Source organism: Oncorhynchus tshawytscha, unplaced genomic scaffold, assembly GCF_018296145.1.
Source record: "Oncorhynchus tshawytscha isolate Ot180627B unplaced genomic scaffold, Otsh_v2.0 Un_contig_7726_pilon_pilon, whole genome shotgun sequence".
Taxonomy (NCBI): Eukaryota; Metazoa; Chordata; class Actinopteri; order Salmoniformes; family Salmonidae; genus Oncorhynchus; species Oncorhynchus tshawytscha.
In genome coordinates this window covers 24,591-45,564 of record NW_024608855.1, presented here as the reverse complement: position 1 = coordinate 45,564, position 20,974 = coordinate 24,591, and the positions used below count along the sequence as shown (strand labels likewise).

General features: G+C 41.1%; 1 protein-coding gene across 2 annotated transcripts in view; it reads left to right on the top strand.

The window, feature by feature from the left end:
- The first annotated feature begins 609 nt into the window (after positions 1–609).
- The window catches only part of LOC112261251 (interferon-induced very large GTPase 1), a 39,356-nt gene continuing 18,991 nt past the window's right edge, over positions 610–20,974 (top strand). Inside the window, exons 1-5 of one of the 2 annotated variants that reach the window (XM_042313760.1) lie at positions 610–708; positions 8,536–8,651; positions 8,770–8,883; positions 16,523–16,636; positions 16,755–16,868. In XM_042313760.1, the coding sequence (XP_042169694.1) occupies positions 694–708; positions 8,536–8,651; positions 8,770–8,883; positions 16,523–16,636; positions 16,755–16,868 (473 nt within the window). In that variant the 5' untranslated portion in view covers positions 610–693. Of the gene's footprint in view, positions 709–7,871; positions 8,652–8,769; positions 8,884–16,522; positions 16,637–16,754; positions 16,869–20,974 lie in introns of those variants that run through there. The other variant, XM_042313761.1, reaches the window with a different exon arrangement.

Sequence of the window (20,974 nt, the reverse complement as noted above, 5' to 3'; positions counted from 1 at the left end):
ATTGACCAGGATTGACTTTTCCTAGCAGGTTAAGAGAAATTACTCTGCAGGTTAGTATAATTAACCTAGTAGGTTGCGAAAATTAGGTTAAAGTTAAGGAAAGCGTAAGGGTTACCTAAAATGCAAAAATGTACTTTTGACATAAACTGTGTTCTGTCTAGCCATGACCAGGTTGGGGCGGTTTGGTGTCCAGCCTAGGCATAATACCATATCCTAAAAGAGGACGGACACAAAAAAGACAATTAAATAACATAATTACATAAACACTATAATTATGCTACATTGCTGGGCTAAATCTTTTTTTGTTGTTGTAATAATAATAATAATACAAAAGAAAACATTCAACCTTTAGTGCTTTTCACAATTGTATTCGGTACCAAATGCTTTACAGAATGTCATTATAATGTCAATATAAATCCCCAGCACTGCAGGTCAACAGTAGTTCTACTCAGCTTTTGTGTTTAAACGTTTTAATATTAATTTGATGGTCCTTTTGTGAGACTCTTCTGAGAGTTATAATGAGTTACAGATTGATATGGAACCAGACCAGCATCCTCTTTAGCATTGATATGGGACCAGACCAGTCCTCTTCAGAGTTATAATGAGTTATCATGAGTCATCAGGGGCTGAGGGTGAGCCATCCCTAAAAAAAGACAGAAGGATGGGTCACCAAACAAGGATCTTGATGAGACCATGGACCCTGATATGATAGTAATGATCAGGATAACTGTATTTTTGGAATGATCAGGATAACTGTGTATTATAGTAATGATCAGGATAACTGTGTATTATAGTAATGATCAGGATAACTGTGTATTATAGTAATGATCAGGATAACTGTATTATAGTAATGATCAGGATAACTGTGTATTATAGTAATGATCAGGAAAACTGTGTATTATAGTGATTTTCAGGATAACTGTTTATTATAGTAATTTTCAGGATAACTGTGTATTATAGTAAGGATCAGGATAACTGTGTATTATAGTAATGTTCAGGAAAACTGTGTATTATAGTGATTTTCAGGATAACTGTTTATTATAGTAATTTTCAGGATAACTGTATATTATAGTATGTTAGGTTCTTATTTTTCAGAGTAAATGACTCATGGACACTAGAGCAGCTTATCCAAGGTTAATACTTCCCAAAGGTTCTGTACAGCTGTATTCAGACAGCAAAACATTTCTCACCATCACAGTTATATACACCCCACTTTAGGACACTCCTCCTTCTCTCCAATCCTTACATCTTATTGTTCAACAGGAAGAAGGTAATCAGATACTAAACCCTGATTACTCCCTCAAGGGGAACTGACCTCACCTCCTGACCTCCTTCCCCTAGTCCACAGATGTCCATCTGTCTCCCCTATCTCAACCGTTGCTCTACTCCCTTCCACCCAACACATTCCAAATCTATCTGTCTTCCCACAGAAAACCATTAACTTCTGACACACAACCCAGTCTTTCTATTTAAGGCTTCTCTATCATTTATTTGCTATCTCAGTGTACAAAGTTTAGCTAATTCCAACAAGTAATAATCAGGGTAAGTGATTATTATAGTATTTACTGACATTACAAGGTATAGTAATAGATTCAATTGCAAAATGCATCTGGAAAATGAAAATTCTATTTCAACTGAATGCTGTTTCCAGTCAGATAATGGTGGAACTCAGTTTCCCCTAATTTAACCCCTGCAGTATGCACTGCAGTCTTTCATTTCAATCAAACTAATACTCTATTTGTGTTCACCACATGGGTTGGAACAAACATTATTTTCCAATTGTTTTTTTTCTGAACAGAACCCCAATATGTCCCGTTCCGCTGTTCCAACCACTATAATAAAGTTCTGAACAGGTCTGACTGAGAAAGAAATAGTGATTCATATTGTTCCTTCTGTTCCTTTGTTAACTTGTGAAGTAGACAGTTTTTACATTTAGCTCATTAAATTACTCCACCAATCAGTGCTGAGAGAGCAGCTAGTTGTTTACATCCTTGAATGACAGTCAAGTGTAGGGAGCGAGATGTGACTTACATTTTGCGGGATTGGGAGAGAGTGAGAGAGGGGTGCTGCCTTGAAGTGCTCGGTATCATGATATAACATGCATTATAATGTGTTTCGGATATTAGTAGTAGGCCTATCATTACTTCACTGAATTACATAATTGTATGCTAGCTAGATACAGAGCCTTCAGAAAGTGTTCATACCCTTTGACTTATAGCCCATTTTGTTGTTTGAGCCTGATTTCAAAATACATGACATTTATTTTTGTTCTTACGTGTCTGCACACAATACCCATAATGACAAAGTGAAAACATGTTTTTTAGATTTTTTTTGCAAATGAATTGAAAATTAAATATATAAATAACTCATTTACGGTGCATTTGGAAAGTATTCAGGCCCCTTGACTTTTCCACATTTTTTTACGTTACAGCCTTATTCTAAAATGGATCAATTCTTCTAACCTTCATCAATCTACACACAATACAACAGATTTTCAGACATTTTTGCTAATTTATTACAAATAAAAAATTTAAATATCACATTTACATAAGTATTCAGACCCTTTACTCTGTACTTTGTTGAAGCACCTTTGGCAGCAATTACAGCCTCAAGTATTCTTGGGTACGACGCTACAAGCGTGGCACACCTGTATTTGGGGAGGTTCGCTGCACAGCTATTTTCAGGTCTCTCCAGAGATGTTTGATTTGAGTTCAAGTCCGGGCTCTGGCTGGGCCACTCAAGGACATTCAGAGACTTGTCCTGAAGACACTCCTGCGTTGTCTTGACTGTGTGCTTAGGGTCATTGTCCAGTTGGAAGGTGAACCTTCTGCCCAGTCTGAGGTCCTGAGTGCTCTGGAGCAGATTTTCATCAAGGATCTCTGTACTTTGCTCCGTTTATCTTTCCCTCAATCCTGACTAGTGTCCCAGTCCCTGCCGCTGAAAAACATCCCCACAGCATGATGCTGCCACCACCATGCTTCACCGTAGGGATGGTGCCAGGTTTCCTCTAGACGTGACGCTTGGCATTCCGGCCAAAGAGTTCAATCTTGGTTTCATCAGACCATAGAATCTTGTTTCTCATGGTCTAAGAGTCCTTTAGGTGCCTTTTGGCAAACTCCAAGTGGGTTGTCATGTTGCCTTTACTGAGAAGTGGCTTCCGTCTGGCCACTCTAGCATAAAGGCCTGATTGGTGGAGTGCTGCAGAGATGGTTGTCCTTCTCTCCCATCTCCACAGAGGAACTCTGGTGCTCTGTCAGAGTGACCATCAGGTTCTTGGTCACATCCCTGACAAAGGCCCTTCTCCCCCGATTGCTCAGTTTGGCAGGGTGGCCAGCTCTAGGAAGAGTGTTGGTGGTATCAAACTTCTTCCATTTAAGAATGATGGCCAATGTGTTGTTATTGGCGACCTGCAATGCTGCAGACATTTTTCACCAGATCTGTGCCTCAACACAGTCCTGTCTCGGAGCTCTACGGACAATTCCTTCAACCTCATGGCTTGGTTTTTGTGCTGACATGCACTGTCAACTGTGGGACCTTATATAGACAGGTGTGTGCCTTTCCAAATCATGTCCAATCAATTCAATTTACCTCAGGTGGACTCCAATCAAGTTGTAGAAACATCTCAAGGATGATCAATGTGAACCGGATGCACCTGAGCTCAATTTCGAGTCTCATAGCAAAGTGTTTGAATTTTTATGTGAACAAGATACGTTTTTTATTTGTAATAAAAATACAAATCTGTTTTCACTTTATCATTATGTAGATTGATTGATGAGACAAATTTTTCAAAATAAATTTTAGAGTAGGGCTGTACCGTAACAAAATGTGGAAAAAGTCAAGGGGTCTGAATACTTTCCGAATGCACTGTACATAAGTATTGACACGCCTAAGTTAATACTTTGTAGAAGCACCTATAGCAGCGATTACAGCTGTGAGTCTTTCTTTGTAAGTCTCTAGAGCTTTCCACACCTGGATTGTGCAACATTTCCAATTTTCCTTTTCAAAATTCTTCAAGGTCTGTCAAATTGATTGTTGGTCATTGCGAGACAACCATTTTCAGGTCTTGCCATAGATTTAAGTCAAAACTGTAACTCGGGAACATTCACTGTCTTCTTGGTAAGCAACTCCAGTGTAGATTTAGCCTTGTGTTTTAAGTTAGTGTCCTGCTGAAAGGTGAATTAATCTCCCAGTGTCTGGTAGAAAGCAGATTGAACCAGGTTTTCCTCTAGGATTTTGCCTGTTCTTAGCTCAATTCAGTTTATTTTTTATCCTGAAAAACTCCCCAGTCTTTAACTATTGCAAGCATACCCATAACATGATGCAGCCACCACTACCCTTGAAAATATGGAGAGTGGCATATTTATGCCCCAAATAATTGGTTTTCAGGACAAAAAGTTAATCTCTTTGTTAATTTTCTTTTGCCGGTATTACTTTAGTGGCTTGTTTTCACTCTGTCAATTATGTTAGTATTGAGGAGTAACTACAATGTTGATCCATCCTCAGTTTTCTCCTATCACAGACATTGAATTATGTAACTGTTTTAAACTCACCATTGGCCTCATGGTGAAATCCCTGAGCAGTGTCCTTCCTCTCTGACAACAGAGTTAGGAAAGATACCTGTATCTTTCTAGTGACTGGGTGTATTGATACACCATCCAAGGTGTAATTCATAACTTCACCATACTCAAAGGGATATTCAATGTCTGCGTTTTGTTTTTACCCATCTACCAATAGGTGTCTTTCTTTGCGAGGCATTGGAAAACATCCCTGTTCTTTGTGGTTGAATCTTTGTTTGAAATTCACTGCTCGAATGAGGGACCTTACAATTATCTGTATGTGTAGGGTACAGATATGAGGTAGTCACGAGCTATAGCCACGAGCTATTGCTTGCCTGAGGTAGAGTTTTTCACTATAACCTGTAGAACACACTACCTACCGAGAGATTTTTCATCTATATTCTTTGTAGCTGTTTACATACCACCACAGTCAGAGGCTGGTACTAAGATAGCTTTGACTGAGCTGTATTCCGCCATAAGCAAACAAGAGAAAACGCTCACCCGAGGCGGCGTTCCTAGTACCCGGGGACTTGAATGCAGGGAAACTTAAATAAGTTTTACCAAATTTCTATCAGCATGTTAAATGTGTAACCAGAGTGAAAATTACTCTGGACCACCTATACTCCACACACAGAGATGCATACAAAGCTCTCCCTCGCCCTGCATTTGGCAAATCTGACTATAATTCCATCCTCTTGAGTCCTGCTTACAAGCAAAAATTAAAGCAGGAAGCACTAGTGACTAGATCAATAAAAAAGTGGTCAGATGAAGTAGATGCTAAGCTACAGGACTGTTTTGCTAGCACAGACTGGAATATGTTCCAGGATTCCTCCAATGGCATTGAGGAGTACACCACATCGGTCATTGGCTTCATCAATAAGTGCATCGATGACGTCCCCCCCACAGTGACCGTACGTACATACCCCAACCAGAAGCCATGGATTACAGGCAGCATCCGCACTGAGCTAAAGGCTAGAGCTGCCGCTTTCAAGGAGCGGGACTCTACCCCGGAAGAATAAGAAATCACGCTATGCCCTCCGACGAACCATCAAACAGGCAAAGCGTCATTACAGGACTAAGATCGGGTAGTACTACACCGGCTCCGATGCTCAACGGATGTGGCAGGGAAGCACAGCCAAGAGCTGCCCAGTGACACGAGCCTACCAGACGAGCTAAACTACTTCTGTTCTCGCTTCGATGCAAATAACACAAACATGCAGCTGTACCGGAAGACTGTGTGATCACGCTCTCAGCAGCCGATGTGAGTAAGACATGTCAACCTTCATAAGGCCGCAGTGCCAGACAGATTACCAGGACGTGTACTGCGATGTTGCGCTGACCAACTAGCAAGTGTCTTCACTGACATTTTCAACCTCTCCCTGTCCGAGTCTATAATAGCAACATTATTTAAGCAGACCACCATAGTGCCTGTGCCCAAGAACACGAAGGTAACCTGCCTAAATGACTACCGACCCATGAAGTGCTTTGAAAGGCTGGTCATGGCTCACATCAACACCATCATCCCAGAAACCCTAGACCCACTCCAATTTGCATACCTCATACCACCCCAACAAATCCACAGATTTTTTACCTTTATTTAACTAGGCAAATCAGTTAAGAACAAATTCTTATTTTCAATGACGGCATAGGAACAGTGGGTTAACTGCCTGTTCAGGGGTAGAACGACAGATTTGTACCTTGTCAGCTCGGGGATTTGAACTTGCAACCTTCCGGTTACTAGTCCAACGCTCTAACCACTAGGCTACCCTGCCGCCCCAAGATAATGCAGTCTATTGCACTATTGCATTCCCACCTGGACAAAAGGAACACCTATGTGAGAATGCTATTCATTGACTACAGCTCAGCGTTCAACACCATAGTGCCCTCAAAGCCCATCAATAATCTAAGGACCCTGGGACTAAACATCTCCCTCTGCAACTGGACCCTGGACTTCCTGATGGGCCGCCCCAGGTGGTAAAGATAGGTAACAACACATCCGCCACGCTGATCCTCAACACGGGCCCCTCAGGTGTGCGTGCTCAGCCCCCTCCTGTACTCCCTGTTCACTCATGACTGCACGGCCAGGCATGACTCCAACACCATCATTCAATTTGCCGATGACACAACAGTGGTAGGCCTGATCACCAACAACAACGAGACAGCCTATAGGGAGGAGGTCGGAGACATGGACGTGTGGATGCCTGGACAACAACCTCTCCCTCAACGTGATCAAGACAAAGGAGATGATTGTGGACCACAGGAAAAATAATACAGAGCATGCCCCCATTCTCATTGACGGGGCTGCAGTGGAGCAGATTGATGGCTTTAAGTTCCTTGGTGTCCACATCACCAACAAACTAACATGGTCCAAGCACACAATGTCACTCGTGAAGCAGGCACAACAAAATCTATACCCCCAGGAGACTGAAAAGATTTGTCATGGGTCCTCAGATCCTCTAAAGGTTCTACAGTTGCACCATCGAGAGCATCCTGACTGGTTGCATCACTGCCTGATATGGCAACTGCTCGGCCTCCGACCACAAGGCACTACAGAGGTTAGTGCGAACAGCCCAGTACATCACTAGGCCCAAGCTTCCTGCCATCCAGGACCTCAATACCAGGCGGTGTCAGAGGAAGGCCCTAAAAATTGTCACAGACTCCAGCCACCCTAGTCATAGACTGTTCTCTCTGCTACCGCACGGTAAGCGGTACCGGAGCGCCAAGTCTAGGTCCAAGAGGCTTATAAACAGCTTCTACCCCCAAGCCATAAGACTCTTGAACATCTAGTCAAATGGCTACCCAGACTGTTTGCATTGCCCCTGTCTGCTCTCCACACCACTGCCACTCTCTGTTGTCATCTATGCATAGTCACTTTAATTAACTCTACCTTCATGTACATACTACCTCAAATAATCGGTGCACATTGAATCTGTCCCGGCACCACCCTGTATTGTTATTTTTTTACTGCTGCTCTTTAATTACTTGTTACTTTATACTCTTATTCTTATCTGTATTGTTTGAAACTGCACTGTTGGTTAGGGGCTCATAAGTAAGCATTTCACTGTAAGGTCTACTACACCTGTTGTATTCGGCGCATGTGACTAAAACTATTTTATTTTATTTCATTTGTAATATGTACTCCTGAACTTATTTAGGCTTGCCTAAACAAAGGGGTTGAGTACTTATTGACTCAAGACCTTTCAGCTTTTCATTTTAATACATTTGTAAAAATGTCAAACAAATTCCACTTTGACATTTTAAATTCAGGATGTAACACAATGCATGAAAAGTAAAGGGATGTGAATTATTTTTTAAGGCACTGTACCTAGCTACGGAGGAGCGGCTAAAATGGAGGAACTTTGAATGTCCAAGAGTTGGCTGAACACTGAGGCTCAACGCCCTGGACCAGAGCTAGCTAACAAGCTTGTTTGTGCAGCGGCACCAGAATTCAAAATAAGTATTTCCTTTCTGTTAAATCCAATGGTGAAATGTGATGACTATAGTATCCGTAACTAGCCTAGAAAACTAGCAGGCAGGCAGACACTGGAAGGAGAGGTTTCTGTGTGACAGAGTAAGTGCTTTTCATAGGCGCTTTCATGCCATTTCCCCAAATTTAAAAGAACGTTATTAATAGGTTCCCATAAAATAATGGTTCTGTTCCGGAACAGTAGAAGCCACTTTCGTCCACGGTTTTGTTTACGTTCCTCAAAAATGTTTTTGTTCCATTACGGTTTTCAGTTCGGTTCCCTGAACCGTTCCAATCCCTGGTTCACTATCAGAAGGTTCTCAAACGCAAAAGCTGCAATAAAATTCTACTCTGTTCAGTGTCCATGTGCATAAAACAGACATTTCTACACCCAGCTGTGAGTCCACTAGAACACTGGAGAGTGACGGAGAACTAAGGTGTTCTAATTATTATTTGTTGCTTGTCTGATCGTTTTTTATTGATTACCTCACAGTTACTTTGTTTTATGTTCACAGAAACAATTTGAAGCATCTCCAGCTACTTCCAGCTAGTCATTTGTCTATGAGTGACCAGTCAGTGACTTCAAGCAGAGACCCAAGTGATGATGGAGACCAAATCATCGATGAAAGGTAAACCAGTACAGCCTATACAGAGTAGTATAGCTGTGTGACATATACATGTATCATGTGATGTACATGTTTATTGTAGGTTCAATTGAATTGTGGGACTGTCTTTTGTTGCTTGCAGGGTCCATCTGCGGAGACCAGTGTCACCAGCCCCCAGTTATATATCCATGAAAAGTGATCAATCTATGGTTATCCCTCTTGGATTCAAAGAGGGAAACTTATCTCAAAAAGAGGAGTAAGATCACACATTTTATTTATGGCATTTTATCCAATTTGCTGTCACTAATGAATCTATTTACCTTTGTCGCTTGTAGGAGGCTATAATTGGTTATATGCAGTAGTATATAGAAGAGTAACCAATTATATTGTTATTATCCTATTCAAGTCTGTAGAAAAGGGTTTTGTTCATTGTGTGTCCGCCACAAGAGGTCCCCACTTGCCTTGTTATGACAGTCCACCCAGGATATCACAGTTTGTTTTTGTCATAGTTTCAGGCCAAAATGCTTGATTCTGCTTTGGCAATAATAACACTTTGCATTGCAATTTGCAATGATTTTGTGTAATTTGTCACGAAAATGCGCTGACAAGGGAAAACGTTTGTTGACGTGTTGCTTGATTGAACCAGTTTATGCAGCAAACGTGTGGTGATTGGTTAAAATTGAGAGCCCTCTTTTTGAATTGCGTTGATTGTAAACGCAGAATCACTAAATCCTGGAAGGACTAAAGGTTGTGTCTTCTGTAAGATCACGCTAGAGATTTCAGGCAGTTGAGAACAGCAAGCAAAGTTTAACTATGAAGACACAATTGCAAAACTCCTAATTAACAAAAATGTGAGCTTTATTTCAAGATAAGCAAGTTACCATTGACCTCAAACTAATAATAGTTCAATGTTCTGACTTTTTGTGAAGTTTTCATTTGAATTAAAACATTTTTAATCTAGCATACAATGCTTGTTAGTTTTAACCAGCTAGCAAACAATTAGCTAACGTTATCTAGTTACCTAGCAACAGACTCGCCAGCTGTGTATGGAAACAATTGAATGTGTGTCTGCGAGCAGGGGTTGTGAGAGCTTTCAATTTTGTGTAGATATGGGATATACATTTTAAAATCAATTATAGATATACACTACCGTTCAAAAGTTTGGAGTCACTTAGAAATGTCCTTGTTTTTGAAAGAAGCATTTTTTTGTCCATTTAAAATAACATAAAATTGTTCAGAAATACAGAGTCAACGTTGTAAATTACTTGTAGCTGGAAACTTGATTTTTAAAAATGGAATATCTACATTATCAGCAACCATCACTCCTGTGTTCCATTGGCACGTTGTGTTAGCTAATCCAAGTGTATCATTTAAAAAGGCTAATTGATCATTAGAAAACCCTTTTGCAATTATGTTATCACAGCTGAAAACTGTTGTCCTGATTTAAAGAAGCAATTAAACAGGCCTTCTTTTTAGACTAGTTGAGTATCTGGAGCATCAGCATTTGTGGGTTTGATTACAGGCTTAAAATGGCCAGAAACAAAGACCTTTCTTCTGAAACTCGTCAGTCTATTCTTGTTCTGAGAATTAAAGGCTATTCCATGTGAGAAATTGCCAAGAAACGGAAGATCTCGTACAACGCTCTGTACTTAGTGCAAAACGCACAAAAGTGCTGTTTGAATGAATGCTTACGAGCCTGCTGCTGCCTACCACCGCTCAGTCAGATACTTGTATGCTCAGTCAGATTATATGCAACGCAGGACACGCTAGATAAACTAGTAATATCATCAACCATATGTAGTTAACTAGTGATTATGATTGATTGTTTTTTACAGTGCCTTGCGAAAGTATTCGGCCCCCTTGAACTTTGCGACCTTTTGCCACATTTCAGGCTTCAAACATAAAGATATAAAACTGTATTTTTTTGTGAAGAATCAACAACAAGTTGAACAACAACAACCTCAAGTATTCTTGGGTACGACGCTACAAGCGTGGCACACCTGTATTTGGGGAGGTTCGCTGCACAGCTATTTTCAGGTCTCTCCAGAGATGTTTGATTTGAGTTCAAGTCCGGGCTCTGGCTGGGCCACTCAAGGACATTCAGAGACTTGTCCTGAAGACACTCCTGCGTTGTCTTGACTGTGTGCTTAGGGTCATTGTCCAGTTGGAAGGTGAACCTTCTGCCCAGTCTGAGGTCCTGAGTGCTCTGGAGCAGATTTTCATCAAGGATCTCTCTGTACTTTGCTCCGTTTATCTTTCCCTCAATCCTGACTAGTGTCCCAGTCCCTGCCGCTGAAAAACATCCCCACAGCATGATGCTGCCACCACCATGCTTCACCGTAGGGATGGTGCCAGGTTTCCTCTAGACGTGACGCTTGGCATTCCGGCCAAAGAGTTCAATCTTGGTTTCATCAGACCATAGAATCTTGTTTCTCATGGTCTAAGAGTCCTTTAGGTGCCTTTTGGCAAACTCCAAGTGGGTTGTCATGTTGCCTTTACTGAGAAGTGGCTTCCGTCTGGCCACTCTAGCATAAAGGCCTGATTGGTGGAGTGCTGCAGAGATGGTTGTCCTTCTCTCCCATCTCCACAGAGGAACTCTGGTGCTCTGTCAGAGTGACCATCAGGTTCTTGGTCACATCCCTGACAAAGGCCCTTCTCCCCCGATTGCTCAGTTTGGCAGGGTGGCCAGCTCTAGGAAGAGTGTTGGTGGTATCAAACTTCTTCCATTTAAGAATGATGGCCAATGTGTTGTTATTGGCGACCTGCAATGCTGCAGACATTTTTCACCAGATCTGTGCCTCAACACAGTCCTGTCTCGGAGCTCTACGGACAATTCCTTCAACCTCATGGCTTGGTTTTTGTGCTGACATGCACTGTCAACTGTGGGACCTTATATAGACAGGTGTGTGCCTTTCCAAATCATGTCCAATCAATTCAATTTACCTCAGGTGGACTCCAATCAAGTTGTAGAAACATCTCAAGGATGATCAATGTGAACCGGATGCACCTGAGCTCAATTTCGAGTCTCATAGCAAAGTGTTTGAATTTTTATGTGAACAAGATACGTTTTTTATTTGTAATAAAAATACAAATCTGTTTTCACTTTATCATTATGTAGATTGATTGATGAGACAAATTTTTCAAAATAAATTTTAGAGTAGGGCTGTACCGTAACAAAATGTGGAAAAAGTCAAGGGGTCTGAATACTTTCCGAATGCACTGTACATAAGTATTGACACGCCTAAGTTAATACTTTGTAGAAGCACCTATAGCAGCGATTACAGCTGTGAGTCTTTCTTTGTAAGTCTCTAGAGCTTTCCACACCTGGATTGTGCAACATTTCCAATTTTCCTTTTCAAAATTCTTCAAGGTCTGTCAAATTGATTGTTGGTCATTGCGAGACAACCATTTTCAGGTCTTGCCATAGATTTAAGTCAAAACTGTAACTCGGGAACATTCACTGTCTTCTTGGTAAGCAACTCCAGTGTAGATTTAGCCTTGTGTTTTAAGTTAGTGTCCTGCTGAAAGGTGAATTAATCTCCCAGTGTCTGGTAGAAAGCAGATTGAACCAGGTTTTCCTCTAGGATTTTGCCTGTTCTTAGCTCAATTCAGTTTATTTTTTATCCTGAAAAACTCCCCAGTCTTTAACTATTGCAAGCATACCCATAACATGATGCAGCCACCACTACCCTTGAAAATATGGAGAGTGGCATATTTATGCCCCAAATAATTGGTTTTCAGGACAAAAAGTTAATCTCTTTGTTAATTTTCTTTTGCCGGTATTACTTTAGTGGCTTGTTTTCACTCTGTCAATTATGTTAGTATTGAGGAGTAACTACAATGTTGATCCATCCTCAGTTTTCTCCTATCACAGACATTGAATTATGTAACTGTTTTAAACTCACCATTGGCCTCATGGTGAAATCCCTGAGCAGTGTCCTTCCTCTCTGACAACAGAGTTAGGAAAGATACCTGTATCTTTCTAGTGACTGGGTGTATTGATACACCATCCAAGGTGTAATTCATAACTTCACCATACTCAAAGGGATATTCAATGTCTGCGTTTTTGTTTTTACCCATCTACCAATAGGTGTCTTTCTTTGCGAGGCATTGGAAAACATCCCTGTTCTTTGTGGTTGAATCTTTGTTTGAAATTCACTGCTCGAATGAGGGACCTTACAATTATCTGTATGTGTAGGGTACAGATATGAGGTAGTCACGAGCTATAGCCACGAGCTATTGCTTGCCTGAGGTAGAGTTTTTCACTATAACCTGTAGAACACACTACCTACCGAGAGATTTTTCATCTATATTCTTTGTAGCTGTTTACATACCACCACAGTCAGAGGCTGGTACTAAGATAGCTTTGACTGAGCTGTATTCCGCCATAAGCAAACAAGAGAAAACGCTCACCCGAGGCGGCGTTCCTAGTACCCGGGGACTTGAATGCAGGGAAACTTAAATAAGTTTTACCAAATTTCTATCAGCATGTTAAATGTGTAACCAGAGTGAAAATTACTCTGGACCACCTATACTCCACACACAGAGATGCATACAAAGCTCTCCCTCGCCCTGCATTTGGCAAATCTGACTATAATTCCATCCTCTTGAGTCCTGCTTACAAGCAAAAATTAAAGCAGGAAGCACTAGTGACTAGATCAATAAAAAAGTGGTCAGATGAAGTAGATGCTAAGCTACAGGACTGTTTTGCTAGCACAGACTGGAATATGTTCCAGGATTCCTCCAATGGCATTGAGGAGTACACCACATCGGTCATTGGCTTCATCAATAAGTGCATCGATGACGTCCCCCCCACAGTGACCGTACGTACATACCCCAACCAGAAGCCATGGATTACAGGCAGCATCCGCACTGAGCTAAAGGCTAGAGCTGCCGCTTTCAAGGAGCGGGACTCTACCCCGGAAGAATAAGAAATCACGCTATGCCCTCCGACGAACCATCAAACAGGCAAAGCGTCATTACAGGACTAAGATCGGGTAGTACTACACCGGCTCCGATGCTCAACGGATGTGGCAGGGAAGCACAGCCAAGAGCTGCCCAGTGACACGAGCCTACCAGACGAGCTAAACTACTTCTGTTCTCGCTTCGATGCAAATAACACAAACATGCAGCTGTACCGGAAGACTGTGTGATCACGCTCTCAGCAGCCGATGTGAGTAAGACATGTCAACCTTCATAAGGCCGCAGTGCCAGACAGATTACCAGGACGTGTACTGCGATGTTGCGCTGACCAACTAGCAAGTGTCTTCACTGACATTTTCAACCTCTCCCTGTCCGAGTCTATAATAGCAACATTATTTAAGCAGACCACCATAGTGCCTGTGCCCAAGAACACGAAGGTAACCTGCCTAAATGACTACCGACCCATGAAGTGCTTTGAAAGGCTGGTCATGGCTCACATCAACACCATCATCCCAGAAACCCTAGACCCACTCCAATTTGCATACCTCATACCACCCCAACAAATCCACAGATTTTTTACCTTTATTTAACTAGGCAAATCAGTTAAGAACAAATTCTTATTTTCAATGACGGCATAGGAACAGTGGGTTAACTGCCTGTTCAGGGGTAGAACGACAGATTTGTACCTTGTCAGCTCGGGGATTTGAACTTGCAACCTTCCGGTTACTAGTCCAACGCTCTAACCACTAGGCTACCCTGCCGCCCCAAGATAATGCAGTCTATTGCACTATTGCATTCCCACCTGGACAAAAGGAACACCTATGTGAGAATGCTATTCATTGACTACAGCTCAGCGTTCAACACCATAGTGCCCTCAAAGCCCATCAATAATCTAAGGACCCTGGGACTAAACATCTCCCTCTGCAACTGGACCCTGGACTTCCTGATGGGCCGCCCCCAGGTGGTAAAGATAGGTAACAACACATCCGCCACGCTGATCCTCAACACGGGCCCCTCAGGTGTGCGTGCTCAGCCCCCTCCTGTACTCCCTGTTCACTCATGACTGCACGGCCAGGCATGACTCCAACACCATCATTCAATTTGCCGATGACACAACAGTGGTAGGCCTGATCACCAACAACAACGAGACAGCCTATAGGGAGGAGGTCGGAGACATGGACGTGTGGATGCCTGGACAACAACCTCTCCCTCAACGTGATCAAGACAAAGGAGATGATTGTGGACCACAGGAAAAATAATACAGAGCATGCCCCCATTCTCATTGACGGGGCTGCAGTGGAGCAGATTGATGGCTTTAAGTTCCTTGGTGTCCACATCACCAACAAACTAACATGGTCCAAGCACACAATGTCACTCGTGAAGCAGGCACAACAAAATCTATACCCCCCCAGGAGACTGAAAAGATTTGTCATGGGTCCTCAGATCCTCTAAAGGTTCTACAGTTGCACCATCGAGAGCATCCTGACTGGTTGCATCACTGCCTGATATGGCAACTGCTCGGCCTCCGACCACAAGGCACTACAGAGGTTAGTGCGAACAGCCCAGTACATCACTAGGCCCAAGCTTCCTGCCATCCAGGACCTCAATACCAGGCGGTGTCAGAGGAAGGCCCTAAAAATTGTCACAGACTCCAGCCACCCTAGTCATAGACTGTTCTCTCTGCTACCGCACGGTAAGCGGTACCGGAGCGCCAAGTCTAGGTCCAAGAGGCTTATAAACAGCTTCTACCCCCAAGCCATAAGACTCTTGAACATCTAGTCAAATGGCTACCCAGACTGTTTGCATTGCCCCTGTCTGCTCTCCACACCACTGCCACTCTCTGTTGTCATCTATGCATAGTCACTTTAATTAACTCTACCTTCATGTACATACTACCTCAAATAATCGGTGCACATTGAATCTGTCCCGGCACCACCCTGTATTGTTATTTTTTTACTGCTGCTCTTTAATTACTTGTTACTTTATACTCTTATTCTTATCTGTATTGTTTGAAACTGCACTGTTGGTTAGGGGCTCATAAGTAAGCATTTCACTGTAAGGTCTACTACACCTGTTGTATTCGGCGCATGTGACTAAAACTATTTTATTTTATTTCATTTGTAATATGTACTCCTGAACTTATTTAGGCTTGCCTAAACAAAGGGGTTGAGTACTTATTGACTCAAGACCTTTCAGCTTTTCATTTTAATACATTTGTAAAAATGTCAAACAAATTCCACTTTGACATTTTAAATTCAGGATGTAACACAATGCATGAAAAGTAAAGGGATGTGAATTATTTTTTAAGGCACTGTACCTAGCTACGGAGGAGCGGCTAAAATGGAGGAACTTTGAATGTCCAAGAGTTGGCTGAACACTGAGGCTCAACGCCCTGGACCAGAGCTAGCTAACAAGCTTGTTTGTGCAGCGGCACCAGAATTCAAAATAAGTATTTCCTTTCTGTTAAATCCAATGGTGAAATGTGATGACTATAGTATCCGTAACTAGCCTAGAAAACTAGCAGGCAGGCAGACACTGGAAGGAGAGGTTTCTGTGTGACAGAGTAAGTGCTTTTCATAGGCGCTTTCATGCCATTTCCCCAAATTTAAAAGAACGTTATTAATAGGTTCCCATAAAATAATGGTTCTGTTCCGGAACAGTAGAAGCCACTTTCGTCCACGGTTTTGTTTACGTTCCTCAAAAATGTTTTTGTTCCATTACGGTTTTCAGTTCGGTTCCCTGAACCGTTCCAATCCCTGGTTCACTATCAGAAGGTTCTCAAACGCAAAAGCTGCAATAAAATTCTACTCTGTTCAGTGTCCATGTGCATAAAACAGACATTTCTACACCCAGCTGTGAGTCCACTAGAACACTGGAGAGTGACGGAGAACTAAGGTGTTCTAATTATTATTTGTTGCTTGTCTGATCGTTTTTATTGATTACCTCACAGTTACTTTGTTTTATGTTCACAGAAACAATTTGAAGCATCTCCAGCTACTTCCAGCTAGTCATTTGTCTATGAGTGACCAGTCAGTGACTTCAAGCAGAGACCCAAGTGATGATGGAGACCAAATCATCGATGAAAGGTAAACCAGTACAGCCTATACAGAGTAGTATAGCTGTGTGACATATACATGTATCATGTGATGTACATGTTTATTGTAGGTTCAATTGAATTGTGGGACTGTCTTTTGTTGCTTGCAGGGTCCATCTGCGGAGACCAGTGTCACCAGCCCCCAGTTATATATCCATGAAAAGTGATCAATCTATGGTTATCCCTCTTGGATTCAAAGAGGGAAACTTATCTCAAAAAGAGGAGTAAGATCACACATTTTATTTATGGCATTTTATCCAATTTGCTGTCACTAATGAATCTATTTACCTTTGTCGCTTGTAGGAGGCTATAATTGGTTATATGCAGTAGTATATAGAAGAGTAACCAATTATATTGTTATTATCCTATTCAAGTCTGTAGAAAAGGGTTTTGTTCATTGTGTGTCCGCCACAAGAGGTCCCCACTTGCCTTGTTATGACAGTCCACCCAGGATATCACAGTTTGTTTTTGTCATAGTTTCAGGCCAAAATGCTTGATTCTGCTTTGGCAATAATAACACTTTGCATTGCAATTTGCAATGATTTTGTGTAATTTGTCACGAAAATGCGCTGACAAGGGAAAACGTTTGTTGACGTGTTGCTTGATTGAACCAGTTTATGCAGCAAACGTGTGGTGATTGGTTAAAATTGAGAGCCCTCTTTTTGAATTGCGTTGATTGTAAACGCAGAATCACTAAATCCTGGAAGGACTAAAGGTTGTGTCTTCTGTAAGATCACGCTAGAGATTTCAGGCAGTTGAGAACAGCAAGCAAAGTTTAACTATGAAGACACAATTGCAAAACTCCTAATTAACAAAAATGTGAGCTTTATTTCAAGATAAGCAAGTTACCATTGACCTCAAACTAATAATAGTTCAATGTTCTGACTTTTTGTGAAGTTTTCATTTGAATTAAAACATTTTTAATCTAGCATACAATGCTTGTTAGTTTTAACCAGCTAGCAAACAATTAGCTAACGTTATCTAGTTACCTAGCAACAGACTCGCCAGCTGTGTATGGAAACAATTGAATGTGTGTCTGCGAGCAGGGGTTGTGAGAGCTTTCAATTTTGTGTAGATATGGGATATACATTTTAAAATCAATTATAGATATACACTACCGTTCAAAAGTTTGGAGTCACTTAGAAATGTCCTTGTTTTTGAAAGAAGCATTTTTTTGTCCATTTAAAATAACATAAAATTGTTCAGAAATACAGAGTCAACGTTGTAAATTACTTGTAGCTGGAAACTTGATTTTTAAAAATGGAATATCTACATTATCAGCAACCATCACTCCTGTGTTCCATTGGCACGTTGTGTTAGCTAATCCAAGTGTATCATTTAAAAAGGCTAATTGATCATTAGAAAACCCTTTTGCAATTATGTTATCACAGCTGAAAACTGTTGTCCTGATTTAAAGAAGCAATTAAACAGGCCTTCTTTTTAGACTAGTTGAGTATCTGGAGCATCAGCATTTGTGGGTTTGATTACAGGCTTAAAATGGCCAGAAACAAAGACCTTTCTTCTGAAACTCGTCAGTCTATTCTTGTTCTGAGAATTAAAGGCTATTCCATGTGAGAAATTGCCAAGAAACGGAAGATCTCGTACAACGCTCTGTACTTAGTGCAAAACGCACAAAAGTGCTGTTTGAATGAATGCTTACGAGCCTGCTGCTGCCTACCACCGCTCAGTCAGATACTTGTATGCTCAGTCAGATTATATGCAACGCAGGACACGCTAGATAAACTAGTAATATCATCAACCATATGTAGTTAACTAGTGATTATGATTGATTGTTTTTTACAGTGCCTTGCGAAAGTATTCGGCCCCCTTGAACTTTGCGACCTTTTGCCACATTTCAGGCTTCAAACATAAAGATATAAAACTGTATTTTTTTGTGAAGAATCAACAACAAGTTGGACACAATCATGAAGTGGAACGACATTTATTGGATATTTCAAACTTTTTTAACAAATCAAAAACTGAAAAATTGGGCGTGCAAAATTAATGCTAGCTAGCAATTTACCTTGGCTTACTGCATTCGCGTAACAGGCAGTCTCCTTGTGGAGTGCAAGGAGAGGCAGGTTGTTATTGCGTTGGACTAGTTAACTGTAAGGCTGCAAGATTGGATCCTCCGAGCTGACAAGGTGAAAATCTGTCTTTCTGCCCCTGAACGAGGCAGTTAACCCACCATTCCTAGGCCGTCATTGAAAATAAGAATGTGTTCTTAACTGACTTGCCTAGTTAAATAAATATTAAATAAAGGTGTACATTTTTTTTTAATCGGTCAAATCGGTGTCCAAAAATACCGATTTCCGATTGTTATGAAAACTTGAAATCGGCCCTAATTAATCGGCCATTCCGATTAATCGGTCGACCTCGTGTGTGTGTGTGTGTGTGTGTGTGTGTGTGTGTGTGTGTTCGGTGACGGACAGCAGGTAGCCTAGCGGTTAGAGCGTTGGACCAGTCACCGAAAGGTCGCTGGTTTGAATACCCGAGCCGACAAGGTGAAAAACCTGTCGGTGTCCTTGGCACTTAATCCTAATTTGCTCCAGGGGCTGACCCTGTAGGTAGGCCGTCATTGTAAATAAGATTTTTTTCTTAACTGACTTGCCTAGTTAAATAAAGGTTCAATTTAAAAAATCACAATAATTGTATGATAAAATAATAATTGTGCCAATTTTTATTTTTGTAATGGCAGTCTTGGTTTTTGGTAATAATCCTTCTCATGAACTGCCTACATTATTACGCATATTATTAGTTAATTATGGAAATTAAGATATATATTTTTATATATACAGTGGGGCAAAAAAGTATTTAGTCAGCCACCAATTGTGCAAGTTCTCCCACTTAAAAAGATGAGAGAGGCCTGTAATTTTCATCATAGGTACACTTCAACTATAACAGACAAAATGAGGGAAAATCACATTGTAGGATTTTTTATGAATTTATTTGCAAATTATGGTGGAAAATAAGTATTTGGTCAATAACAAAAGTTTTTCTCAATACTTTGTTATATATCCCTTGTTGGCAATGACAGAGGTCAAACGTTTTCTGTAAGTCTTCACAAGGTTTTCACACACTGTTGCTGGTATTTTGGCCCATTCCTCCATGCAGATCTCAAGAGCAGTGATGTTTTGGGGCTGTTGCTGGGCAACGCGGACTTTCAACTCCCTCCAAAGATTTTCTATGGGGCTGAGATCTGGAGACTGGCTAGGCCACTCCAGGACCTTGAAATGCTTCTTACGAAGCCACTCCTTCGTTGCCCGGGCGGTGTCTTTGGGATCATTGTCATGCTGAAAGACCCATCCACGTTTCATCTTCAATGCCCTTGCTGATGGTAGGCTTTGTTACTTTGGTCCCAGCTCTCTGCAGGTCATTCACTAGGACCCCCCGTGTAGTTCTGGAATTTTTGCTCACCGTTCTTGTGATCATTTTGACCCCACGGGGTGAGATCTTGCGTGGAGATTATTAGTGGTCTTGTATGTCTTCCATTTCCTAATAATTGCTCCCACAGTTGATTTCTTCAAACCAAGCTGCTTACCTATTGCAGATTCAGTCTTCCCAGCCTGGTGCAGGTCTACAATTTTGTTTCTGCTGTCCTTTGACAGCTCTTTGGTCTTGGCCATAGTGGAGTTTGGAGTGTGACTGTTTGAGGTTGTGGACAGGTGTCTTTTATACTGATAACAAGTTCAAACAGGTGCCATTAATACAGGTAACGAGTGGAGGACAGAGGAGCGTCTTAAAGAAGAAGTTACAGGTCTGTGAGAGCCAGAAATATTGCTTGTTTGTAAGTGACCAAATACTTATTTTCCACCATAATTTGCAAATAAATTCATTAAAATCCTACAATGTGATTTTCTGGATTTTTTTTTCTCATTTTGTCTGTCATAGTTGAAGTGTACCTATGATGAAAATTACAGGCCTCTCATCTTTTTAAGTGGGAGAACTTGCACAATTGGTGTCTTGACTAAATACTTTTTTGTCCCACTGTATATATTCCAGGGTTTTTCTTTATTTTGACTATTTTCTACATAGTAGAATAATAGTGATGACATCAAATCTATGAAATAACACAATTGGAATCATGTAGTAACCGAAAAATTGTAAATGTGATACCTCAGTTTTTAATTTTTAATAAATTAGCAAACATTTCTAATAACCAGTTTTTCATTATGGGGTATTGTGTGTAGATTGATGAGGAAAAAATACAATTTAATACATTTTAGAATAAGGCTGTAACGTAACAAAATGTGGAAAAATTCAAGGGGTCTGAACACTTTCGGACAGTATCCAGACCAAAAATGTAATTGATGAGGAAAAACATTTATTT